This window comes from Sabethes cyaneus, chromosome 3, assembly GCF_943734655.1.
Source record: "Sabethes cyaneus chromosome 3, idSabCyanKW18_F2, whole genome shotgun sequence".
In the NCBI taxonomy this organism is placed as follows: Eukaryota; Metazoa; Arthropoda; class Insecta; order Diptera; family Culicidae; genus Sabethes; species Sabethes cyaneus.
This window is the reverse complement of record NC_071355.1, coordinates 164084728-164108866: the sequence shown is the minus strand read 5'-3', so window position 1 is coordinate 164108866 and position 24139 is coordinate 164084728. Positions and strand designations below refer to the sequence as shown.

At 39.6% G+C, this 24139-nt stretch overlaps 1 protein-coding gene across 1 annotated transcript in view; it reads left to right on the top strand.

The window, feature by feature from the left end:
* LOC128742516 (vesicular glutamate transporter 1) overlaps positions 1–11767 on the top strand; it is a 115035-nt gene extending 103268 nt beyond the window's left edge. Inside the window, exons 3-7 of the mRNA XM_053838909.1 lie at positions 347–580; positions 655–1119; positions 1181–1366; positions 1431–1616; positions 11366–11767. Coding sequence (XP_053694884.1) covers positions 347–580; positions 655–1119; positions 1181–1366; positions 1431–1616; positions 11366–11767 — 1473 coding nt within the window. The remainder of the gene's footprint in view (positions 1–346; positions 581–654; positions 1120–1180; positions 1367–1430; positions 1617–11365) is intronic.
* The last annotated feature ends 12372 nt before the right edge of the window (positions 11768–24139 follow it).

The following is a 24139-nucleotide window of genomic DNA, read 5'->3' as shown; positions in this document are numbered from 1 at the left end:
TGCAAATTTAAGGATCGAGTAACGACCACAGAGTTTGGGTATTAAAGAAAAACTAGATGTTCGTCAATGAGTTTTGGGAACTAGGCTCCATGCAACAGGAAGACAATAAAAATATTCTACTGAATCCGTTACTGAGTTTGTCATTGTACCTGTAAACTGTAATTGATACTTAATTGGCTAATAGATAAACCGAGTTGGTAACTTTTGAGACTACAGGACTCAGCTGCTGATACATCACCGAGTATCATTATGAAAATTTTTCCCCATAAGGCTTGTTGTGTCCGGACACCTGTTAGAATTATGGAAACTGACCTAACGCTGATTCTTTCTTAAATTTCACCCGCAGGAAGTTAAATACAACTGGACCGTAGCCATGGAGAGCGCTGTCGATTCGTCGTTCTTCTGGGGCTATCTGGTGACGCAGGTGCCCGGAGGTTTCCTGGCGTCTCAGTTCCCTGCTAATCGCATCTTCGGTACCGCTATAGCTTGCTCCTGTTTCCTAAACTTGCTTGTCCCAGGTGCAATGATGCTGCATCCCACGGTAGTAATCCTGGTGCGTGTTCTGCAAGGACTGGTTGAGGTAAGCGGATATGCTCTATGAAATTGTATTCTGTGAATTTGTTCGAATTGTATCGGAGTTCTTTTTTTACGTAGGGTGTAACATATCCTGCCTGTCATGGTATCTGGCGATTTTGGGCCCCACCACTGGAACGATCCCGCCTAGCAACGATGGCATTCAGTGGCTCATACGCGGGTGTGGTGATAGGCATGCCGATGTCCGGAATTCTGACCGGCTGGATAAGTTGGCATGCCCCTTTCTATTTCTACGGCCTTATGGGCTTAGTGTGGTATTGTTTCTGGTTATGGTTGTCGTTCGAAAAGCCCCGACAGCATCCGACAATCACCCTGAAAGAACTGAAGTACATCGAAAAGTCGCTCGGAGAATCGGTTCAGCTGCCGATGCCGACAATCTCGACGACACCCTGGAAGGCCATGGCCACCAGCATGCCTGTCTATGCCATTATTGTGGCGAACTTTTGCCGCTCATGGAACTTTTATCTGCTCGTACTGTATCAAAGTGCATATCTTAAGCATTCGTTTGATTTTAGAATTGAAGAGGTAAGATTCTGGTGCACTGTCGGATAAACTTTAAATACTTATGATATTCGTTGTTTGCTAGACTGGTATATTAGGAGCACTGCCTCATCTACTGATGACAATTATTGTACCGTTCGGAGGCATGCTGGCCGATTTCTTACGAAAGTCCGGAATACTTTCGACCACTAACGTCCGGAAGCTGTTCAACTGCGGAGGCTTTGGCTTAGAGGGACTGTTCTTCTTGGTTGTAGCACACGCGACGAGTCCCGTAGGTTTAAAAAGAATTCTTTTGGAAAATCAGGTTGAGGAATAAATTTCTCTATTGCTTGCAGATGGGAGCGGTTACAGCGTTAACAATAGGAGTAGCTTGCAGCGGGTTTGCCATCTCTGGATACAATGTTAACCACCTGGATATTGCTCCGCGCTACGCCAGTATTCTTATGGGCATGTCCAACGGAATCGGAACCATTGCGGGTCTCATATGCCCAATAGCGATTGATCATTTGACGAGAGGACAGGTACGTATTGTCTGTCAATCATATACTTTTTTCCAGCCAGAAATCATTTGACGATATATTCATCATACACCCCTCATTTGTGCATCACTAACGACTACGAATTGAAACCGAATCATTCCGCTTCACTCGCTATTGTGTCCCTTCTAGACAGAACCAGAGAATTAACTTCATTTTGCAAAAACTCATAACTGTCAAAAGGCATCAACTGGAAACAAGAGACATTAGTCTCTCCCCACCGCCACAAAGTAACTGAATCAGACTCCTCCCTTAGTGAGTTGTCCGCTCACGTAGCCCCCTCGAAGTTGCTCGCTTCCCCACTCACTCGATGCATCCCATTTGAGAGAAATTAAATTTGTTATGATGTTTTACGCTTGATGATTTTTAACAATAAATCACGGTAGCTTGAAAATGCGAACAACCTCCCCGTCGTCAGCCAGCGCGAGCTCAGCTAAACGGTTCGTAAAAGGAAAATCACAGACTTTGCAATAAAACCGAACCGAGACCGTCGATCTCGTCGGAGGGTTCCCGCCTGCTTCCGGTGAGCTGCTGTTTGTATGACAATAGACAGAAACAGCTAGCGGCTTTTCCGGGAGGTACGAAATGGAAACCCTACACTTTTCGCTTTACACATTTTGCGTCCCTCTTCGCTTCCTTCACATCCCCCCTATTCTGCCAGCTCATATTTTCTCCATGCAAACAAGAGTGAAATATTTTCACATATAAACAGTTCTGTTTCCGTTCTCGGCTAGGGTGGGAGTGTTGTCATTCTTTAAAGTTTTAGAGTTGCTTGCTCGGAGTCTGAAGTCAGCATTTGAAATTTATCAAAAGTCGAAGTCGATTGAAGTAAATTGTGAACATTGGACTATTTACGAACGACAACTTTTTGTTAGACATTGAAGGTATTCGTTTGCCGGTGTCTGGTTACCTTGGTTAGAATTTTCCACATTGTTATCAGGTTTTTCGTCGGTTCATTTGTTGCCACCCGATGATTTCGTATCATCAGCAGCATTCAATATGAATCTGGTGATGAATGTGGATGGATGAAGTACAGTATCGCTTTATTACGGAAGGAATTCTTGGCTAGCTGCCTTTGAGCCTTGCAATGTTTGATTGCTGTATGAATAGCAACGACTTGCACTGCACTGCACTGGCTTCCTCTATAGCAGAGTGATGCAGGGATTGTTGCGGCTCGGAAATATCTATCGACAAGTAGCAGATTTTCAGACTATGCAGAGAATTTTAATATCTCGGTATGCGTGTTTTATGGCTTTTAACAGTACTTGAATGGTTTCCGAACAAAGTTCAGTTGGTTTAGGTGTGAGTGGTTGAGTATTGGGTTGCTAGACAGACTACAACAATTTGATTTGATACAATATGATAGAATAATTCGTTTATTTGCCTTTTTTCATGAAATTTAGCGGTTATTTTCTACACCCGCGCATACATTTAACTTTATATTTGATATTATATTATTTTCTTAATATTTTGAGTATCTTAATAATCAATTGGTTTTCTAGCGCGCTCGATAACCTAAAAAATCTTGTTGAGCGTATGTTTTACTAGGTATTCTAAAATTTCCGTTTGCAAATACTCCCATGGTATCGAAATTGTCACTTCCAGTTCCATGTTCTCCATCAGATTTAGATACGGGTGTCGTACCAAAATGTTTTAGCCAAACCATGTAACTGCTAGTGTTGTTTTGCTGGAACACAAATTTTTTACGTTGGTGTGAGTGCAGATGCTCAAAACTCAACCCAAGCCATTGAATTTTTTTTGTAGATCTCGCCAATAGCCCATACGTCCACTGACGCCATCTAAATTTAACTTTTTGACATCTGAAACTATAATCCAAAGTGGAAAAACAAGCATCAAGTGACTAAAAGCTGTATAATAGTACATAGTTTTAATTTTTTTTAAAGATTTTACCAATTTTTTTTATTTTGACGTTTTATTTTAAGTTTGACGAATTTCAATTTTTTTATTTGAACATGGGAGGGGGGTCGGACAACAATACTATTGCTACGCCAAATCTTACCGGGTCTGGCACGGCGGTCATAACAGTGACTACTGTCTGAAGTTGATTACACTTCGATAATCAACTTCAGACAGTCGTCATTGTCATGTCCGCCGTTAAATCTAATCCAGCCGCTAAACAGCAGCAATAACTGAATCCAAATCCCGGGCCACAAGACACTTTTAGATTCGGTTTTAAATAGGCACTCCACACCTAGGTTGAAACAGTGCACTTCTTTTAGATTTAAAGTAAACTAAACTGCCACAAGTTGTAGGGTAATTTGGGGGAATTTGGACACCCTAAGCAAATCACCTATTATCTCCCAAAATCTATGCATCAAAATTCAAAAAAGTTGAAACGAATACCGAGATTTACTTGTTTTCTGTTTACCAGCGGAGTTTAACAATTGTATCTAGCTTTGTTTTGCTATAATAGGTCAAAATAAAAATAATGATTTTTTGGCATCAAAATTTTGTTTCGGGTGATATGGACAATGTGTAAAAAAACGGTTGTTTCAACGAAATAACATACTGAGGCTCATAGCAGATAACTTAGGAACACATATTAACTAGTAATAGTGTTTCGAGCTCAATTCCGTCTATCTGAGTGGAAGAACCAGTTCTTAAGTTATACCAATATCACTTTAGTTTTTTCGCAGCAAGTAAACAAAACCATTCTTCGATGAATCTAGATGCTCCTGCATTAGTTCCTGGTGGCTTAGAGAGGGTGGTCAAACCAACAACTGAAGATATAATGAGATTTCGACATATCGATTGGAATAAAATAGTTTCGATTACAAAATGAATGTGACATTGCATTTTGCACAACTTTAGACATTATGTTTACGTTTTTAAACTCGAACAATGAACAATCAGAAATGTATCCATAGTAACTCTGTCAGGGCGTACTCGACGCTCCTCCAATGAATGTCAAAAGATTGTGTCCACTTGTGCTCAATGTCCGCCATTATCACCCGTGGAAAGCTGGATACATCGCACATTTCCTTTCTCCTCGTTCTCACGGAAAAACTAAAGGAACGAGCGGAAAGAAAACGTGCGATGTATGCAGAAATGTCAAAAAGGCTGTTAAAATAATACGAACACGGATTATGCCTTTCGCCATTATGGCTCGTAAAAAGCTGGATACGACGTTGACGTTTTGATTGAAGCTCTCATTTGTTTACCTTTTGAAATATAGATATCATAATTGCGACACCATGGAATCTTGCGATTTACTACCCAACAAACATCGAAGCTGAATTAAAATGCTACTGATTTGGTCACATCTGATTTAACTCTAAATACAGGTGGTCGACGCTGAATAAATCGAAGTAAAGGCCTCTGTATTCTATAAGTGATTAAGCAGCCAATGAATGCGCTGTAAATCATCTGCTTCACATAATAGTGTCACAAGCAGATTAGGCGCATCTTCAACCTCTCCACAACCCGTCAATATTCTCAATAATTGTGCTATACTAGCTGAATAAACGATTTGTCATCTTAATAAATAGCCCTCCCACGAAACATTTATGCGCTGATTAAATATTTTAGCAGCCATTATTATTCAGCCATAGCTGAATATGCATCGAATAAAATTTATGTGAAAAATTCTACAATACTTATTCAGCTGAAATTGGAGAACTTATACAACCGATTTCGTTTGAGGCAGAAAAACACTTGTTAAGCAATTATATCGCCCTTTACATAACCTCTGTGCGCCTTGTTTCCAGCTTTGAGCAAATTGGTTATTTAAGAACGCGCAAAAGCCTCTATTAAGCTCCATTGCAGTTTCGAAAGCAGCTATTAGCAAGCCCGAAGCTTGATAAAATCACTAAATATACATGTTTAAGAGCTGAAAAAACGTTTTTATTTCTAAAACTAAACCACAGTTCAGCCACAGGTAGAATAAATTCAGCGTTTGATCAGCCTGAAATCGTTACTTGGGTAGCTGCTTTCAAAGCTACAATGGAGCTTAATAGAGGCTTTTGCGTGTTTTGAAATAACAAATTTGCGCAATGCTGTGAATTCTATTTTTAGAACGAGAAATAGTTTTGCAATGCTTTTTGAGTCGCTTAATCAGCGTCTAATCAACCTTTATGCAGCCAAAACATTATCTATTTTTAAATTTCAAAAATGGAACGCATCAAATTTATTTTGCTTTGACGTCGTAAGCTATATTTTAAATTTCGAATAACTTGAATTCGTATATGCACGCTAATTAAAAATTGAAGTCGTCATCTTTCGGGAATTGAACCGCCATCTTCCGAAGTTAAAAACTTTCCAATTAAATTCTGCTATTTATATTTGTTCGTGACAGATTTTCGTATTTCGCCTACGACATGCAGGCTTCATTAGTGTCTGTTTTCGAAAAATCTTGTACACTTAAATCAACCCGTAAACAGGAAGAGCAATTGCTGTTTACGAGTTGGTTTAAGGCGATCCAAGCTGCATAAAGTAAGCACTCAAAAGGTGTTTTACCAAGCGTTTAAGCTACTTTAAGTTTTGCCAAACCCGCTTTCCTCCAAAGCTGATAAACAAGCTTAATAGCGGATTTTTCTGCTAAACAATCCGCTTCTAAACAGCCATTAACATAGAACCGTTTTACGGTTGCTTAAAGGTGTTAAAGTGGCTTTATAAAACAGTAGACGCTTTCACTAGGCTCACAGCTGTCAAACTTCTTTAAAGCAGCTTAAGGGTATTAAAGTGGCTTTACAAACTAATACCAAGCTTTCATTCGGTTCACAGCACACATACTGTCAGATCATAGAGTTTCGCAATTTGACTGGCAGCAAAAATATGTTAGTTATCGACATTATCGACTGCTTCAAGTGTAAAGATATTTTCACTGTCTGTTCTGCAGATGCAGATGGGGCGGATCATACGATGAGTGCTTATGGATCAGAAGATGGCGGCACAGAACAGAAGTGGAAGTAGAAATCCAAACACGTACATGCTACTTTCTACAGATACTAGCGAACCTGGCGGTAGCGAGTCACTTTTTTCCACGAAAACACACGAACGCATACGAATGCACACGAAAGCATGTGAAAGCTGCTATGCGATTGGCAGCGAGCGTTCTGCTTATATTGCTGTTATTCGCTTCTATGCGAAAACCTTCCCAAAGGAAAATAAAAACAAAAAAGACTCGGTTACCAGTTTTGATCGCCGAATCGTTCGGACTTCCACTTCTGTTCTGTGATGGCGGTTCAATTCCCGAAAGATGACGACATGCAATTTTAATTAGCTTGCATATATGAATTCAAGTTATTCAAAATTTAAAACATAGCATACGACGCCATAGCAAAATAAATATGACGCGTTCTATTCTTTTTTCAATTTAAAAATGAATCATTTTTTGGCTGCATAAAGGTTGATAAGACGTTGATTAAGCGAGTGAAAAAGCATTGCAAAACTATTTCTCGTTCTAAAAATAGAATTGACAGCGTTGCGCAAATTGGTTATTTAAAAACACGCAAAAGCCTCTATTAAGCTCCATTGCAGCTTTGAAAGCAGCTACCCAAGTAACAATTCCAGGCTGATCAAACGTTTTTTAGCTGAATTTTCTCAACCTGTGGCTGAACTATAGTTTAGTATTAGAAATAAAAACCTTTTTTCAGCTCTTAAACATCTAAGTCAAGCTTCGGGTTTGCTAATAGCTGCTTTGAAGCTGTAATGTAGCTTAATAGAGGCTTTTGCGAGTTTTTAAATACCCATTTGCGCAAAGCTAGAAGCAAGGCGCACAGAGGCGATATAACTGCTTAACAAGTGTTTTTCCGCCTCGAATAAAATAGGTTGTAAAAGTTCTCCAATTTCGGCTGAATAAACATTGTTCAGTTGTTTACATAAAGTTTATTCGATGCTTATTCAGCTATGGCTGAATAATTATGGCTGCTAAAATGTTTTTTCAGCGCATAAATGTTTCTTGGGTATTGCTGTATACTGATATTATGCCGGAAAGAAATTTTTCATCATGAATGACCTTTTTTGGTGTAATTGATGATTGAGTGGCAACGGTTTACTTACCTGTCATAGTGTCCGTAAAGCGTTCTCATAGGCACATGTTTGACTATATCATCTGTCATTAACGCTTGTGTAGAATGAGAAGGCGATACAAAGACTACGATAGTCTAGTAAACCCTACCGTCAGTAGATAGTGCTGATGCCATACTTTTTACTCATGTATGAGGAAATCAAAGACTGGCATATCTATTTCCTATAATAATCTAAGGTTAAGACAGAAAAGCTCTATCTGAAATACTTCTGGGCGCAGAAAACAGATATAGGGTAAAGAACCGGTTTTATGCAGTCTAAGCGGGTCACTGATTGTTTTACCTTATTACAAGCGATGGGTTGACTAAGTGGGGGATATCAACATACCAATATTCTTGCTACCTTTAGTTCTTCAAGCTGTTACCATTGGAAGACACTATTGTTGAGCTAAACTTTTGATTTTTCGCTTTAAAAGTTGGAGCGATGGAACTAATTTTGATCAGACCGAATATATTTTCACCCTCAAGGTGCTTTTTTAAGCACTCCTGAAATCTGAATTTTTATACGCCCCCATAAAAAATCCCTCGAACTTTTCCCCCTATTCAGTAAGTTCGCGTTCCTATCCGCGACCTACTAATCGGCATCTGCATTAATAGATTTGATACTTTTGGTCGGTAGATGCGTAAAATGCCATCTGTCTAAATTGTTTATCGGGGCATACATTCACCGCACCGTTCGGCAAACGATATTTGTCGTCTCTTTTATTCTCTAGTGTTCCTATGGGAAACTGCGAGTTTGACGTCTCACTCGCTGTTCATAAGGACGGTAGGAGAACAAAAGAGGCAAACATAGCAGTGCACACGGTCCGACTACAGAACAGTGTTGTCAAAGCAAATAACATTAAAATGGGGGGCTCTGCAGCCGCAAGGTTACCGAGTCTGCTTTGACAAGCGAATGGTCGTAGGTTCGAATCTTAGTAAAATCAGGCCATTCGAGGTCAAAGTGACTTTAGCATGGGATTATTCTCTGGCCCCTCATCACCCTTCCTTCATGCTGAGTTCTACATTATCCCGAAGACGCTTCTTATGGTTAGTATACTGGTATGAGGACCTAATGAGGTAATGGTTTTGAACCTCAGGAGGACTCACCAGAGCTAACTATAACGAGGCGAAACAGGTTTGGTATAGTAGGACATGCATCGAAGCATGGGTAAAACCCTCAACACATAAGCACGCATAAAAAAAATATAAGCTTATCGTTTACTCAATAACGATAAAGCACAGAAATGCAGTGCAGAATACAGCATACACCCGGGCAACATTACAATAGATCAATAATGTTGTGGTCAAAGTGATAAGCCCATACAAAAAAAAACATTAAAATAAATCGTTGCTTCGTTAAATCACTGAGAAAATCTTCGAAATCTATTGAAAAAGCTGTCTTTTCTGTTATTTTTAATAAAGAAAAATTAATTATGAACATACATTTCTTTTGAAAGTATTGAACCACGTTTTCACCATAGGAGGTTCAGTTAATTTCAAACCTATAATTCTTATTTCCAGAACTGAAACAGTGTCTTGGCAACACGATAGTTCATGAGTTACGCTGCAGCTGCTGCTACTGTTGAACAGGTTCCGTCAATTCAGAATTTATTTTCAGTTTTGTTATAAAATAATAAAACTTTCTGCTAGTAGCAACGTCTTAGATAATAGGAAAAAAGACAGTGCATAATATGGTATGTGACAATTGAGTGCTTGACTTTTAGAGTGGTTGTAAACAGTGCTGAAAAATGTGATGGATTGGTTAGTAGCGAGGTGGCGATTTCCTTCAGCAGCTGAAAAATGTACGTTTTTGGACAACAATTTTTAATTCATCATATTTCTTGTCGGAAACCCAGTAAATTGTGTTTGTGTGAATTAAATCTATGGTTAAGTGATTAATGGATTGATCAATACTTTGATCATAATGAAAATTTAACTGAATATCTATATTATTAATTGTAAATTTAAACAAATTTAAATACAACTCTGGCGTGCACTGTGACGAGATTTTGTGAGTACGTAATTAGCTATCAGCCACAATCGTCGCTCTCGCTCGGCAGTGCAACCTAAGCAGTTGATTCAGATCGCTCGCGAGGCCCGCACTCTCACCCGCATGTGCAATCGAGGGCGTAAGATGAAGAAGAAAAGAAGAAGTAAAGCAAAATCAGGAGCCGTACAATCTAGTGTGGTGCTCGCTAGCTGTTGGCAGGTCATAAGTTGTTGACTTCATGAGTGGGTTGTACAGAAAAATGCTACGAGGCTGTGCGCTCAAGAGTGTGTAGTTCGTAAAATGTATGAACACAGTACCAGCGGTTGTTTGTCGTACGCTTGCGTAAGCAGGCTTGGTTTTACTCATCTTCAGCATATAGTGATAGACTAATCTGAATTTCACAACGACCAAATGCTTTCGTTTTCTGTTCAACCGTTTGCTCTCTCTCCGAATGATGCCTGAATACTTTTTTCTCTTATAACCACGCATCTTGTGCAGAAGGACAACAAATACAAGCAGAGCTAATTTTTTCTTCGCACACTGGAGACAGAAGACTATTTGCTCCGTATGCCGAAGAGAACATCGGACAGGCAATTATATGGACTGAAACAATTTGCTCCGTGACCTTAAGAGCATGCGTTCAGTAGTGCTCCAGCAGAAAAAGAAAAATGAACTAAAACTGACGCTCATTCGGGGGCATAGCAAAGCACCAAAGCACTGCAAACGCAAATAAACTCGTCGCTTATTGCAGAAGGTAACATCCAACTGAGAGACAGCAAATCGATTCGTCTTCTGTGCTTTGCCAGCAAAACGCCGACAATTAAGACTATTTCCAGAGCACGGCGTAAGCCTGTCTATTCGATACTAAATTTCGATGGCGTTAATTTTATCCACCTGTCATGTTAATATACACCATAAAATTTAATGCGTATACGTTGGAAACTTACGGAGGCTGCTGAAAAGTTATTAATTATTGTATGGGATATTTTATTATGATAGTCTATAGCAAATCCATCCGGGTGATTTGACGGTAAAACTTCAAGTTCTCTGCGCACGGATGTATTTTCAAACTAACAATAAGCTGGCTGTCTGAATAAACTTTTTATCAGAGCAAGCTGTTGGTTTTATAGCTTCATTAAATTATGGTGGTAGCTGTTAAGCAGCGAAATCATAATCGGTTTTATTCCTGCTTTCTACAGAGTGTGATAAGACTACTTAAAATTAGAACCTGATTCTTAAAGAGGTTCTAAAAACCTTCTGAAGAGTAGGCCCCTTGGTCGGAAGGCAGCTCTGTAGCGCTCATCAAGAAGTTCTGGTGAAGCTCCTATTGACGGTTTTTCTGAAATTGATCATGAAAACCATTAGAGGAACGAAATAAAAGTTATAATTGTTACTTGGGTTGTCTTGTTTGTCACAAAAACCTGTTCTTTTTGTCCACAGCTCGAATACCTTACCATATCATAGGCTTTCTTGTGAATTAATCGGCAAAAACGGATGTGAACTTCCTAGAGACTTCACCTCGACTAGTGGTTTTATAAAATTTTTGTCCAGGAAGCAGTACACAACCCACCATCGCGCGACACGGTGTGAACATTGAGAAATCGTTTTAATTCGCGATTGTTCCTTACAGAGTTCTCTACTACTACTGACTACTATTTATTGTAAAAACTTAATGCATATTAAAAAATTTAAAAACTCAACATATTTCATTGCAGCCTAAATCCTGTTGGTCAATAGTATTCACGATAGCCGCCACCGTTCATTTGGTCGGAATCACTTTCTACGGTATTTTCGCATCCGGCGAGCTACAGTCCTGGGCTGAACCGACCCTAGAGGAACAGAAAGCCTGGGATCCAATGGCCAGTGGGTTCGAAAAGGAAACCGCATTCACGGATCCGGGTGGGGCGGGCGCGACGGGCGATACGACGGGTGGTACAGCAGCGACTGCCATGAATCCGTCGGCGCAGATCAACAGCACCAAAACGGTAAGCTACGGTGCCATGTCGCACGTCGCTGGCAATCCGTTCGCATCGGCGAACTACGTCAGCGAGGAACCCGTACAACCGGAAGCGAAAGACTCCTACCTACACGGAAATCCGGCCGAACGTTCATATTGACATGCGCGACTGAAGAAAACCGTCACCTTCAGTTTAAATTAGATAGTGTCTAAAAGCAGTTACTGAGAAGGGCACCCCAGCATTGTAAAAGTACGAAAAGAATACAACCCATTATAGGAACGTTAATTAAAATGAGGTTTATAATTCGTTTGTTGTGATCTTTAGGTAAATAGTTGACTACGAAACAAAAACATTCTCTTATCTGTGTAACAAGTGCGTGTAAAAATTAGTATGTACAATATGAAAATGATATTAGACTTTGATGTATTCAATCAGTTGTCTCAACAAGGAGTGAAATGTGGTTTTTCAAGGCCTAAAATTCATAAAACAGGAAGCAATTCGTACACTCGATGACTCCTGAGTAAAAAATTGAAAGTTCTTTTACTCCAGCGGGAGAGCGCAGATTGGATATACCAACGACTAACCACACAATCGTATAGTTTTATTCGAGTAATGGAAGTCGTGGTGAAAAAAAAAACAATGAAATATTTACCCTGCTTAAGCAATTACAATTTAGATAGTGCTAACAAAGTATCCAACGACTATTGTTGAAAATTATTTTAGGCTGCAGACGTAAGCTATTCTCTTAACTTCTCGTACTATCAGATGAAATACGGGCGAATGAATTGAACAAACTTGTATATAGATAACTGTGAATCTGTAGAGAAACCTGCGTTCAACCTATAAATCAACGCGTTGCATTCGTTAATTCAAGGCACATGGTATGCTTTAGGATCGGATTGCTGAAATATGTCAAAATTCGTAACAAAAATGAAAATTATATACATAGACAATGATTTAATTAATGATTCCCAACTCCAACTAAACAGTGAAAATAGCCTAAAAATGAAAAAGAATCTATCTTTTGAGTTTGTAAAAACAAGAAAATTTCTTTCAACTAAAAGAGTCAATTTCAAACTTGTATACACAGAGACATTATTCAGTAAAACAGCGCTGGCTGAGCTAACCAGTATAAGTGCAGTTCAACGGTGCAATTCGCTTAGAGTAAGGTACCACTAACCGTAAGCAATTACCTACGTAGTTCTAGCCTACGGAAATGACCAGAGCTGGCGGGTTTCATACCTAAGTTTTTTAAAATTTATTTTCTATCAAATAATCCACCCCGTTATCCGTTGCGACCAAAAGGAAAGGGCTTCAGTTGCGGACTACACAGATACAACGCGAATGATTTTTTTACGTCGTCCCACAAGAGAAGCGAGTAACTAATTCACCGTCCTCTCATTTGTCCCGTGCACTTTAAAAATACTTAAAATTTATATAGTTTGTTTTATTATTTCCATATAGATTTGTTGATACTTTTTTCAAGCACGACTTAGTTAACATTCGATTGATAAGATTAAATCTGAATAATATTTCAAAATTTATATTCTGCCTCGCATCAACATAACCTCTAAAACTCCTTTTAAAGCTCATGAACCTAGTATTCCTGTCAGCTCTGGATGTATGTGTGACACACGAAGTTATTTTTTCATAATTTTTTGTCCAGATTCGCATTCTGCATATCCAGATACTGTAATGTGCGCTGTTTAAAGTTAATAAGATTGAACGAGTATGCGAGCTCGAGTAAATTTATGCTGATGAATTAGATGAATTCTGTGTAAACAATAACAATTATCAATAATAGAGAATAAGCTTTTGTTGCTTTTATTTAATTTCATACATTTGTGTTTTACAACTAATAATATTTGTTCTCTACATTAATTAGTACATTTTAGGTGGCAAACCCCTGCCTGGCCTCTGACATGATGTGCAATAATTTGTTGAAACAAATATTCTGCGCTACTTGCCATATTCTCACATGCAGGTGGCGAATTATTCGAAGGGAATTTTTAGCAACTGCAATGTTGGCAGACAAATTACGTTTACCGTTGTGTCGTAGATTATTGTTGATACAACAGTAAATATTGTTTCGTCAAATGACTAGAATTTGACCCCCAAAAACTGTAAGTTGTCGCCAAATCTCACTTCCTTTGACTTAATAGCCTTACTCACTGTGCTTTTGATCGTCTTATTGCTAGCGGATTCGAAGCAAAACCATCTTCGTAGGATAATTGTTCGGTACTCTTGCAATATGTGCTGCCCACCATACTCGCCCAGCTTTAGCCATCTTTTGAATACTGAATTCATCGTAGAGTTGACCGCGGAAGATCTTAGCACTTGTCTTCCCAAAACTCCATGCACTCGCTGGTCCTCCTCTAGCATTGGTCACGTTTCATGCCCGTAGAAACAACCTGTCTAATGAACCTCTAAGCAGTGATAATACGCCTCCGAAGTGCTGGGTCATTGTGCCCTGTCTCCAGTATGCAAAGGTGGAGGAATTTGTGAACAGTACTGCTTAAGCTGTGTCGATTGACCTCGGATTCGTCGGCCATCATGCACTAAATTTTGGTTGTATTTTTCTTTAATCTAATCTTCTCGGCTTTGCACTTGTCTGGTGTACTTACTTACGGATTTTCGGGAAAATCCGGTATTCAGATGACGCGTAGGGACTCTGTATATATGACAGCCTCTGTGAAGGATCTGCCGCAGCGTAAAGATAGCGTTGTTTTTATTTGATTACAGTCCCATCACCAGCTTGGGTTATTCGTGACTTCTGCGGGGTTAGTATTTTACCAGAGTCCTCGGAGCGAAGGCCAACCACTACACCGGAAATAACCCCAAGACAAGAAAACTTGTACGATTTGTTCACAATTGGTGAAAGTCGACAGAAGATAATTAACAGTGAGAACGGTGATTGCACGACAGCCCACTCAGCCAAGTTTGTCGTCTTTATTGTAGATTGGGCAGATAACCACGTCTTTCCATTGCTCCGGTAGCCGTTCCGTATCCTAAATTCTTACTATCAACTGGTACTGGCAAGTAACCAGCTATTCCGGGTCTAACTCTAATAAGCTCCGCTTAGATGAGTTCCTTCTCTGCTCTTCTCCTTTTATTGTTCTTCAGTTGTTTGATGGCGTCCTTCCAAAATTCTTTCGAGTTTGCTAGACGTAAGAAATGGCGACACACGCACTTGAATGTGTTTACGACGCAGCTGCTTGAACTGTGCTTACTCCTCTTCTACCTCCTCTGGACGGTGCCATTTCTTCCCCAAGCGGTTTCACGTTCTAACGGGTGGTACTACGCAGGATTGCCGTTCACGTAACGTTCTCTTCATCCCTCACCCTCCTACATTTCTCATCATACCAGTCATTCCGCTGATTCCGTGCCACGTACTCGATGGAGCTCACCGCTATACTACAAATAACTATTTTGATGATGTTTCAATAGTCTTCGAGAGAGGCTTCATCCGGTTTGTCCTCTTTTGGTATCGCAGCTTTGAGTGAATGCGCATAGTTTACGGCGATGTCTGGCCAGGCTTGATTTTGGTAATCTTATGTATACAGAGACGGAGCAATCCGCTTCTCACAACGATCAAGAGCTTTTATTTTCTGTTCAACCGTTTGGTCTGCCTCTGAAAGATGCATGCATCCTGTTTTCTCTGACAACCACTCAGCGCAGAAGGAGCACAACTACAAGCAAAGCTAATCGACTCTTCGCACACTGGAGACAAAAGACTGTTTGCTACGTATCCTAAAGGAATAAAACGGTTTGCTCAGTGACCTTGAGAGCATGCATTCGGTAGCGCTCTGAAAGAAAAAGAAATAGGAAACAAAACTGACGCTTCCTCGGTGGCAGAGCAAAGCAGCAAAGCACTGAGAAACCAAAAAACTTGTCGCTTGTCGGAGAAGGTAGCATTCGACAGATAGCGACAGAGAGAGAGAGAGAGAGCGAGCGAGCGAGCGAGCGAGAGAGAGAGAGAGAGAGAGAGAGAGAGAGAGAGAGAGAGAGAGAGAGAGAGAGAGAGAGAGAGAGAGAGAGAGAGAGAGAGAGAGAGAGAGAGCAGTCTGCGCTTAGCCAGTAAAATATCGAGAATTGAGATTTGTTTGGAGCACGACGGAAGCCAGCGTCTGGCGCGAAATTTGACCGAAGCTGGCGTTAGTACCAAATGTTTTTCAAATCGGATAGCTTTGGGCGCATCTTAACCATCACTAGATAGTGATCTTAGTTAATGCTGAGAAGTGCAGACTGTCGATCAAAATGTGGTCAATCTGGGATTCTGTCTGATTTGGTGACCTCCAGGTGCGCTTGTCTAAGAGTCTATGCTAGAAGAAGGTATTACGTACGGTCATGTTCTTGGAGGTGGTAAAGTCGACAAGTCTTAGGCCAATTTCATCAGTGGGTGTACACTGAGCCCTACAATCACCGGTATGTGTTCTTCCTCCTGTCTAAGTTCAGCATTGAATTCTCCGATGATGATCTTGATGCCATGTTTTGCGCAGCGATCGGATTCACGCTCCAATAGCGCGTAGACTTCCTCTTTGTCAACTTAGGTACTTTTGAGATGAGGGTTGAGAACGTTGGTTTATGCATATGCATATGCATATGCAGAAGAAGCCTTTGATTCTCAACCTGCACATTCGAGGATTGATTGGCCACCATTCAGTCACCCATCTTCGCGTATCGCTCATCACTTTGAAAGCTGTACTCAGCTCGTGTGTGCTACCGCAACTCTGGAAGATGGCATGCCAATCTCTGAACGTACGTACTGTTGAGCTCTTTCCTGCACACCTGCTGCAGCGCTACGACGTCGAACTTGCGGCTCTTCAATACCTCAGAGAGTATTTGAGTGCTACCTTGGAAGTTGAGGAATAGGAAGTTCCACATCCCTAGTTTCCTATCCATAATTCTTTTTCGTCGTTCGTTTTTTGTTCCTCATTTAATACTTATTAGCGTTTCATGGTGGCAGCTTGCAAGTCTCGCTTTGCTTTCCAATCTCTACCAAGATTGCTCGTATTCCGGCTGGTACTATGAGGAAGTAGGGATAGGATTGCTGAATCCTTCATTCACCGGTGTATTCCACCTCCCGGTTGATCTGAGCATTGAAATCTCTCCCAGGTAACAATTTGGGTTTTATTACAATCTTATGATGGCATTTAAGACTAAAATTGGTCTTGAAGACCACCATAAGGGTACAATAAAACTCACATTGTTGCTTGGCCTCTGACGCATTTGAAGTCGCATTTTGCGCAGTAAGCTCACTTATGTACTCAGAGTTGTTGCCTGTCCCAATCGGAACTTCCGAGGTGAGGGTTGTGCACGTTGATGATGCTTGTGTTAAAGAAGCGCTTTTGATTCTCAACCTGCAGTTCATGGACATTCTAGACTGATTGGCCATTACCCAATCACTCGTTATCGTAGATGGTATGTCCATCTCTGAATGTACGTACCGTGTAATTTTCCCAGTGCACGTCCGAAATTCGAACACTCCAACGGCAAAGTTGTACAAGGAGGCGGAATGGAAGTTAACCAAGGAGTGCAGACGGAAGGTAGTAATGCACCAGCACCTGATCTCCATGACGTCAAACAAGAAATCGGGTTGCTGAAGAAAAATAAAGTCGCTTGTAACAACTGCCTACTGGCAGAGCTTTATAACCATGGCCAAGAAACGCTGGCAACGGCTCTACACAGATTTGGGAGGAGGAAAAATTACCGGAAGAAAGGATGGAAGGAGTAGTTTGTCCTATCTACAAAAAGGGTAATCGGCTCGACTGCTGCAACTATCGTGGCATAACGCGGGGAAAACTGCCCACAACGTACTCTTCCAGATTCTATTACGGTTTCGTAGGAACACCAAGGGCAGCCAGGCTTTGCTGATGACCTTTGTGTCACAGCCAGGAACTTCGCAACAATCCAAAGGAACTTTGGAGGCAATCTACAGACTGAAAGGCACGAGGCAGACTGAAAGTGGAGTCTAGGAGGATTGGATTAAAAATTAATGCGTCGAAGGCCAAACATATGAAAAGAAGTGGCTCAAAGAAAACATACGCGAGCCTCTCACGGACGGTAACCATTGACGGCGACCAACTAGTAGTGGTTGGTGAGCTTTATATTTGGGATTGCTGGTGACTGAGGACAACAACACTAGTAAGAAAAGATCCAGCAACGCATTCAAGCTGGAAATCACGCCTATTTTGCCCTTTTGTAAAACGCTCCGATCAAGAAGCATACGCCGCCGTACTAAGCTGACAATGTACAAAACTTTTTTAGATCGGTAGTTCTTTATGGATTTGAAGCTGTGACGCTGCTCATGGAGGACATACGCTACCTTTTTGCATTCAAACAGAAGGTACTGCGGACGACATTCGACAGAGTGCAAACTGAAAGTGCAGAGTGGCGGAGTCATGCACTACATCCACTGCTTGGAGAGATTCCCATCGTACATCTGGCGAAAATCAGTAGACTATGGTGGACATGATACATCGTAAGGATGCCGGACGACAGTGCGACGAAAACAGTTTTCTTCAACAACCTCACCGGCACTAGGAATAGGGAGACTCAATGTGCAAGGTGACTCGACCAGGTCGAAGGTGATTTGCGATTTCTGCTGGCGGTCTGCAGGGCGGGCGGTATCACCACCTGTCTCGCCGTAGGATTATCGTTTATAATACAGCATACAGTCCTAAACCCATGAATTATGATTGGAGAATCCTAACGTGGAGTTCAGACGTTGTTGTGAGCCGCTTCTGGAGACCAGACGCTCAGAAGTCTTCCCCGTTAGCATACGACCTAGCCCAAGCAACAATGTAGGTTTTATTGTACTCTTATCGCGATCTTCAAGACCACTTTTGGTCTTAAATGCCATCATAAGAGTGTAATTAAACCCAAATTGTTAATTGGGAGATCCCCCCGGAATTAGTGATCTTCCCTTGGTAACTTAGGTCCCAGCTGATACCCCATGCAAGTAGGAATGGGAGTTGGTGGATGACAGCTTAGGAATCACTGTGGCGTCTGACTGTGGGGAACATTAAAGACTGTCGGATGAAATTGTTAACCTCTCAAGTAATCAGATTATTGCTAGCTGAATGTTGGACAAACTGGATGCAAATAAAATAGAAATGAAAATTTGTTATGTAGCGCATAACCAATTTATTTACAGGCAATTTAATACAAAATTACATGTATTTTTCGCTAGCAGAAATAACCCTGAAATGCTCTTTCCAACTTTCGGAAAAATTGTAAAATTGTTTCGAGCTTTTAGATATTTTCAACACTTTACTATGGGATACTATGATATCTGGGACATGTCATCCAAATCCGGAACTGTCCTACGTAATGATGGACTTACCGTATTAAGAATATATTATCTGCAACTAACAAAGCTTCTTTTTTACTTTTTGGTGCTTTAATGGTCTCCAGGCATTGCTCAGATTGCTCAGATATATTATAGAAGTGAAAATAAATACAAAAGATGGGTGTCCAATCATCTGCGGTCTAACCAATCCGTTGATTAATAATACTATACCAATAAGATTCGTTAGTTCACTGCCAAAAAGCTGGAGGGGTTATGAAAAATAGTTTCTCCATGTTTGTTCATTTGTTAATTTTTTTTTCAAAGAAAATGATCGATCGTAGAATGAATGAGTTGTAGTTTATTATCGAAGTTTCGAACAACAATTTGAGGTGTTCTCACTCTCAAAGGCTGTGTTGACAATAACAAATTCTAGACATAAGATAAAGTAAAGTATTACACCTAGTAGGTAACAGCGATGATTTGTATATTTTGTTACAAACGAAAATGATTGTATTGCTTCCGAAAATGTAATATTAAAATACAAACTTGCAAAAACCAAAATTCGAATAACGCTAGCTTAAGAGTATTACCCCTCGGTTATCGATTCGTTTCGATTATTTCTATCGATTACGCAAAAACAATGGAAACAATTGCGAAAGTGACAAATACAATAATAAACCTAGCTCGTAAGAAAGCGCCCTTGATAGCTTAAATCTAAATAGGGCTCTCGGCTTAGCAGCTAAAACCAATAAATAGAAAGTGTATCGATAGCATAGGCTCATCAATCAAACTCATATGACAAACGAAACGTGTTAACGTTCAATAACTGTGAATGGAGAGCAAACTGTAAATAACTAGAGTCTCGACGCATCCAATACAAAGTATATAGAGTATTTAGATTGTACAGTTATTGCGTTTAATATTTCAAGCAAGTTAATATTTGTACATACTTACGAAATGTTCCGAAGAGTACTTCATTTAAATACGTTTGGTTAGTGTAAAGGTGCTGAAATTAACAATGAAGCGGGTATTTATATTATATATGTATCTACTGACAAAGTTCTGTTGCATAAACTGAATAACAGTGACCCCCAAGATGAGATCAATTCAACCCTTAGTGAAACAAAGAAGAGATTTAGTTAGATTCATTCTTGTTACAGATGTTTAACTGCAGTTCCGTTGAAAGTTATTTAAATTAAAAGAATGAATAGGATTTGAGAGTAACGAAAGAGTAGCGTGAATTTGAGGAGAATTGTTTATTCTAGGATGCCAACCTCTTTCGAGTGGGTGGCATCCTCCCTTTCTAGTAGTATATCCTTCCCACGAAAAAAAAACTAAAAAAAAAACAAATGCAATGAACCAAATCGCAGAAGATTCTGTCGTCTGTGTAGAAAAAGCCCGATGTTAATGGTTCTTTGCGCTGTATGGTTTTATTTTACAATAATTAAGTGTTGTTAAATCTTCAAATATTTATTACCTAGTATAACCATTAAAAACGAACTGTTCAGATACTTATAATATAATATCTGCATTTGCGCAAAGGTTCAAACCCAACTTGTGTCAAATTGCGGATCTAGATTAAAAAAAAAACAACGGACAAGAATATGAAGGAAAACATTATATCAAAAAAACCAAGTATAACTTAATTGTTTTACAATACTTGTAGTACTAAAAGGAATATATTATAATAGGCCATTATCAAAATATAAATAATTCGAAGCATAAGCTAAGTTAGACACCCGTGTAAAAAGTAATATAAACAACAGTAGAGTCTATTCAAAAGCATTAAACCTACGTATAACCATGTGAAAACCCTTCGTTTCTTCATCGTATTCGCATCCTGTAGCTTTAGGTTTGTGTATTGAAAAATCCTAACTAGCAGAAAATAAATGAGCGGAAACAATATAATCAGACAATGCTGTACCAAATAACGAAAGAATCATAGCGATCAGACTAGAAACACTAGTAGAGCAAAGGCGGGCAAAAACCGTAGAAACAATATTGAACTACTGGAAAATAATATGAAAATAATAAAGATACGTATATTATACTGTTGAACAGTGCTGTCTGTGTGTTGTTGTTATATTTTTTATCTGAAAACCTAAACTAGTAGTCCACCCAGGGCACAGTTCGGAAAAATTAACTCGTAGTCTTACTAATTTAGACGCCGCTAGTTTTAAGTCCTACAAAATACTTATTCCTGTGTAAAAATGCAAGAAATCGATTGGTGATGGTCCCATCTTGTGCAGACTTACTGGAGGCAATACTGGATCTTTCAGATCAGAGTACAGCAAGGATGAAATTCGTTGTGCGTCTCGAGACACGCAAGTCGGCTTTAACCTGGTCGGGCCATCTGGCACGTTGGGCCCCTCTATTCCTAGTATCGGTGGGGTTCTTGAAGAGAACGGATTCGTCCGAAATCCTAGTCACGTGGCCGGCCCACCGTAATCTCCCGACTTTCGCCAGGGGTACGATGGGAATCTCGTCAAGTAGTCCATACGCCTATGCCGCTCTCCGCTTAAGTCCGCAGAGGACTACCGGTCTGATTAGTGTTTTGTACATTGTCAGTTTTGTGCGGCGGCGTATGCTCCATGAACGAAGCGTCTTGCGGTTGGAAAAGTAGGCTCAACTTTCAGCTTGAATGCGTTGTTGAATCTCCTTATTCGTAGTTTTGTCGGCGGTGACCAGAGATCCCAAATATACGAACTCGTTACCCACTTCCAGTTCCAGCCTCCGTTTTTAGTGTGCCGTAGTGTGATGATGCCTAGTGATGCTGTCGAGGTCGCCTGCGAAGGCTACTCCTGCTGTAGATGGTTCCTCTCGTTTCGATACCCGCTCGCCGGATCACACCTTTGATAGCAATATTGAATAACCACCTCGACCACCTCGCGCTCATTTGTGATAAGATCACCTCCCTCGTCCCACGTGTCACATGTCAGGTTTTGGGTGTGTGGCCCTTACAAGTTTGGTGTACTTTGTCGTAAAACTTGCGCGTGTCATAGGCCCGGAATAGTTGTTCTGGCTCCTCACGAAGTGATGCCAGATCTACGGATTTATCCGTAGTTCTACGGATTTAGAAATTTTCTACGGACTCACGGATCAACTGCTCAAATCTACGGATTTTCATAAATTTTACGGAAAAGATTGAAAGCTTCATTTAGTGACAAAAAGCACGAGTGCGCTACATGCAGCGAAAAGTGTAACTTTATTCTTTCTAAGAGAAAGAAGTGAACAGAATAATTTACTTGATTGTTTTAAACATTGAAGGTTTGCTTTAATGCTGTCATGCTGTCAATAAGAACTAGCGTTTTCACTTTGACGGCAGATAGAAATTTTCATCAATATATAAGTCAATGGTATGAGATTCTTCACTTCTATACTTTCGCTTTCTGGTCGCAGTAATATTTGCATTTATAGTAATAATATTTTCCTGGTTGGAGTTCGGCAAAATGGCAAAATATTTTCATTTCTATTGTTCCCCATATTTTGGGAATTCCTACGTATGATTTCTGTACTGCGACAGAACTTCAAAATCAAGCGAATAAGGTTGTCCTTTAAAACCAAGCAGGTAGAAGAAATTCATGTTCTATATGCATTAATGTTCAATATGCTCTTTGTACGACAGAAATGAAAACTCTTGGACATTTAAACCTTCAGAAAGCGATGAAAAGATGAAAAGACAACGAAGAGAAGGCGAAAGACAGCGGAATATTGACGAAAATGTGATTCAAAGTCAATGAACAGTGATAAAAAGATGGCAAAAATACGATAAAAAGACAACGAAAAGACTGCCAAAACTGTGATAAAAACACGACAAAAATTGAGAAAGAGAAATTAAAAAAGTGTCAATCAGGCGATAAATCAAGCAAAAAAGACTACTGTTGTCTTGGCAACAAACATGACAAAAGATGATGAAAAGATGACAATAAAAAATGAAGAGAAAGTAGCAAAATGTAGAAAAAAAACAATACGATAGAAAGATGGCAAAAGGACCATCAAAAGCCAATAAATATACAACAGAGAAATGACAATGAGGTGACGAATATGTAGAAAAGGCAGCAAAGAGATGGCAAAAAGACGGTTCCGAAAAAGCAACGATAATATGACGAACAGACAGCGATAAGGTGACGAAAAGACGATAAAAGATAAAACGACAGCAAATAAACGACAAATAGACAAAGAAATGTCAGCGAAAAGATAAGACGAAGAAGTGAAAACAAGTAGGCAAAAAGACGAAAGACGGCAAAAATACGGTTAAAAGACGCCAAAAACGGCGACAAAAATGCCCAAAAACAGCAATACAAACGACGAAAAGACTATAAATAGATGTAACCTTTGGCTGAAGGTTTTGGGAAGACAATTAAAAGTTAGCAAAACAGTGACAAGCCATGTCAAAAAAAAACACCAATGACGACGGCATTAAACAAAAAACGCCACAAAAAGCAATAAAAAATGACAAAAAATTGCTGAAAAGAGAAAAAAAGACGAAAAATACTAGATGTTAAAAATAACGAAAAATGACCAAAAAACGTTAAAAGACATTAAAAAACAAGAGGTTTTCATGCCTCTCACGCCAAAGACTCGGGTTCAAATTTTAGTTCCGCAGAAATCACGAATGATCAAAGCTGCTAGTGATCATATTAAATTAAAACATCAAATCAAATTAAAACAAAAAACGGCAAGAAGATGACAGGAAAAGGCTTAAGGCACTTAGCAGAACAAAAAAACGAAAAATTAAAGACAAAATTCGAAATAACCTAACTACGAAAAATGGAAGATGAAATACGGAAAAACATAGACAAAAAACGAATGACAAAAGTCAAGAGTATGCAGTCTTCAATAATATAGAAAAAAATTGAAATGTATCAACAGGTTTGATTCAAAAAAGTATTAAGGTGAAATTAGTCGTCATCGATTCTGCCAATTTCAAAACCAGTTTTTTTGTTTGAAACCAAAATTCTGTTCATTCGCTGTATTCAGATTGGCAAGAAAAATGTAGTATTTACATTTTTATAAACAGAATCCCACTTTTAGGCCCAAAAACTGCTTCCGAAATTGAGCTCTTCGAAGAAAAGTTAATGACTGCTAATTTCCCGTTAATTACTCAAATACAATCAAAAACAATATCTATGCGATAAAAATTTAACTTTTTTCATTTTTCAGCAAAACTGACAAACACTATACGAACAAACCTTTGAACGAAGAACAAATGTTTGTCAAAGTTTCTTTTAAATCAATAG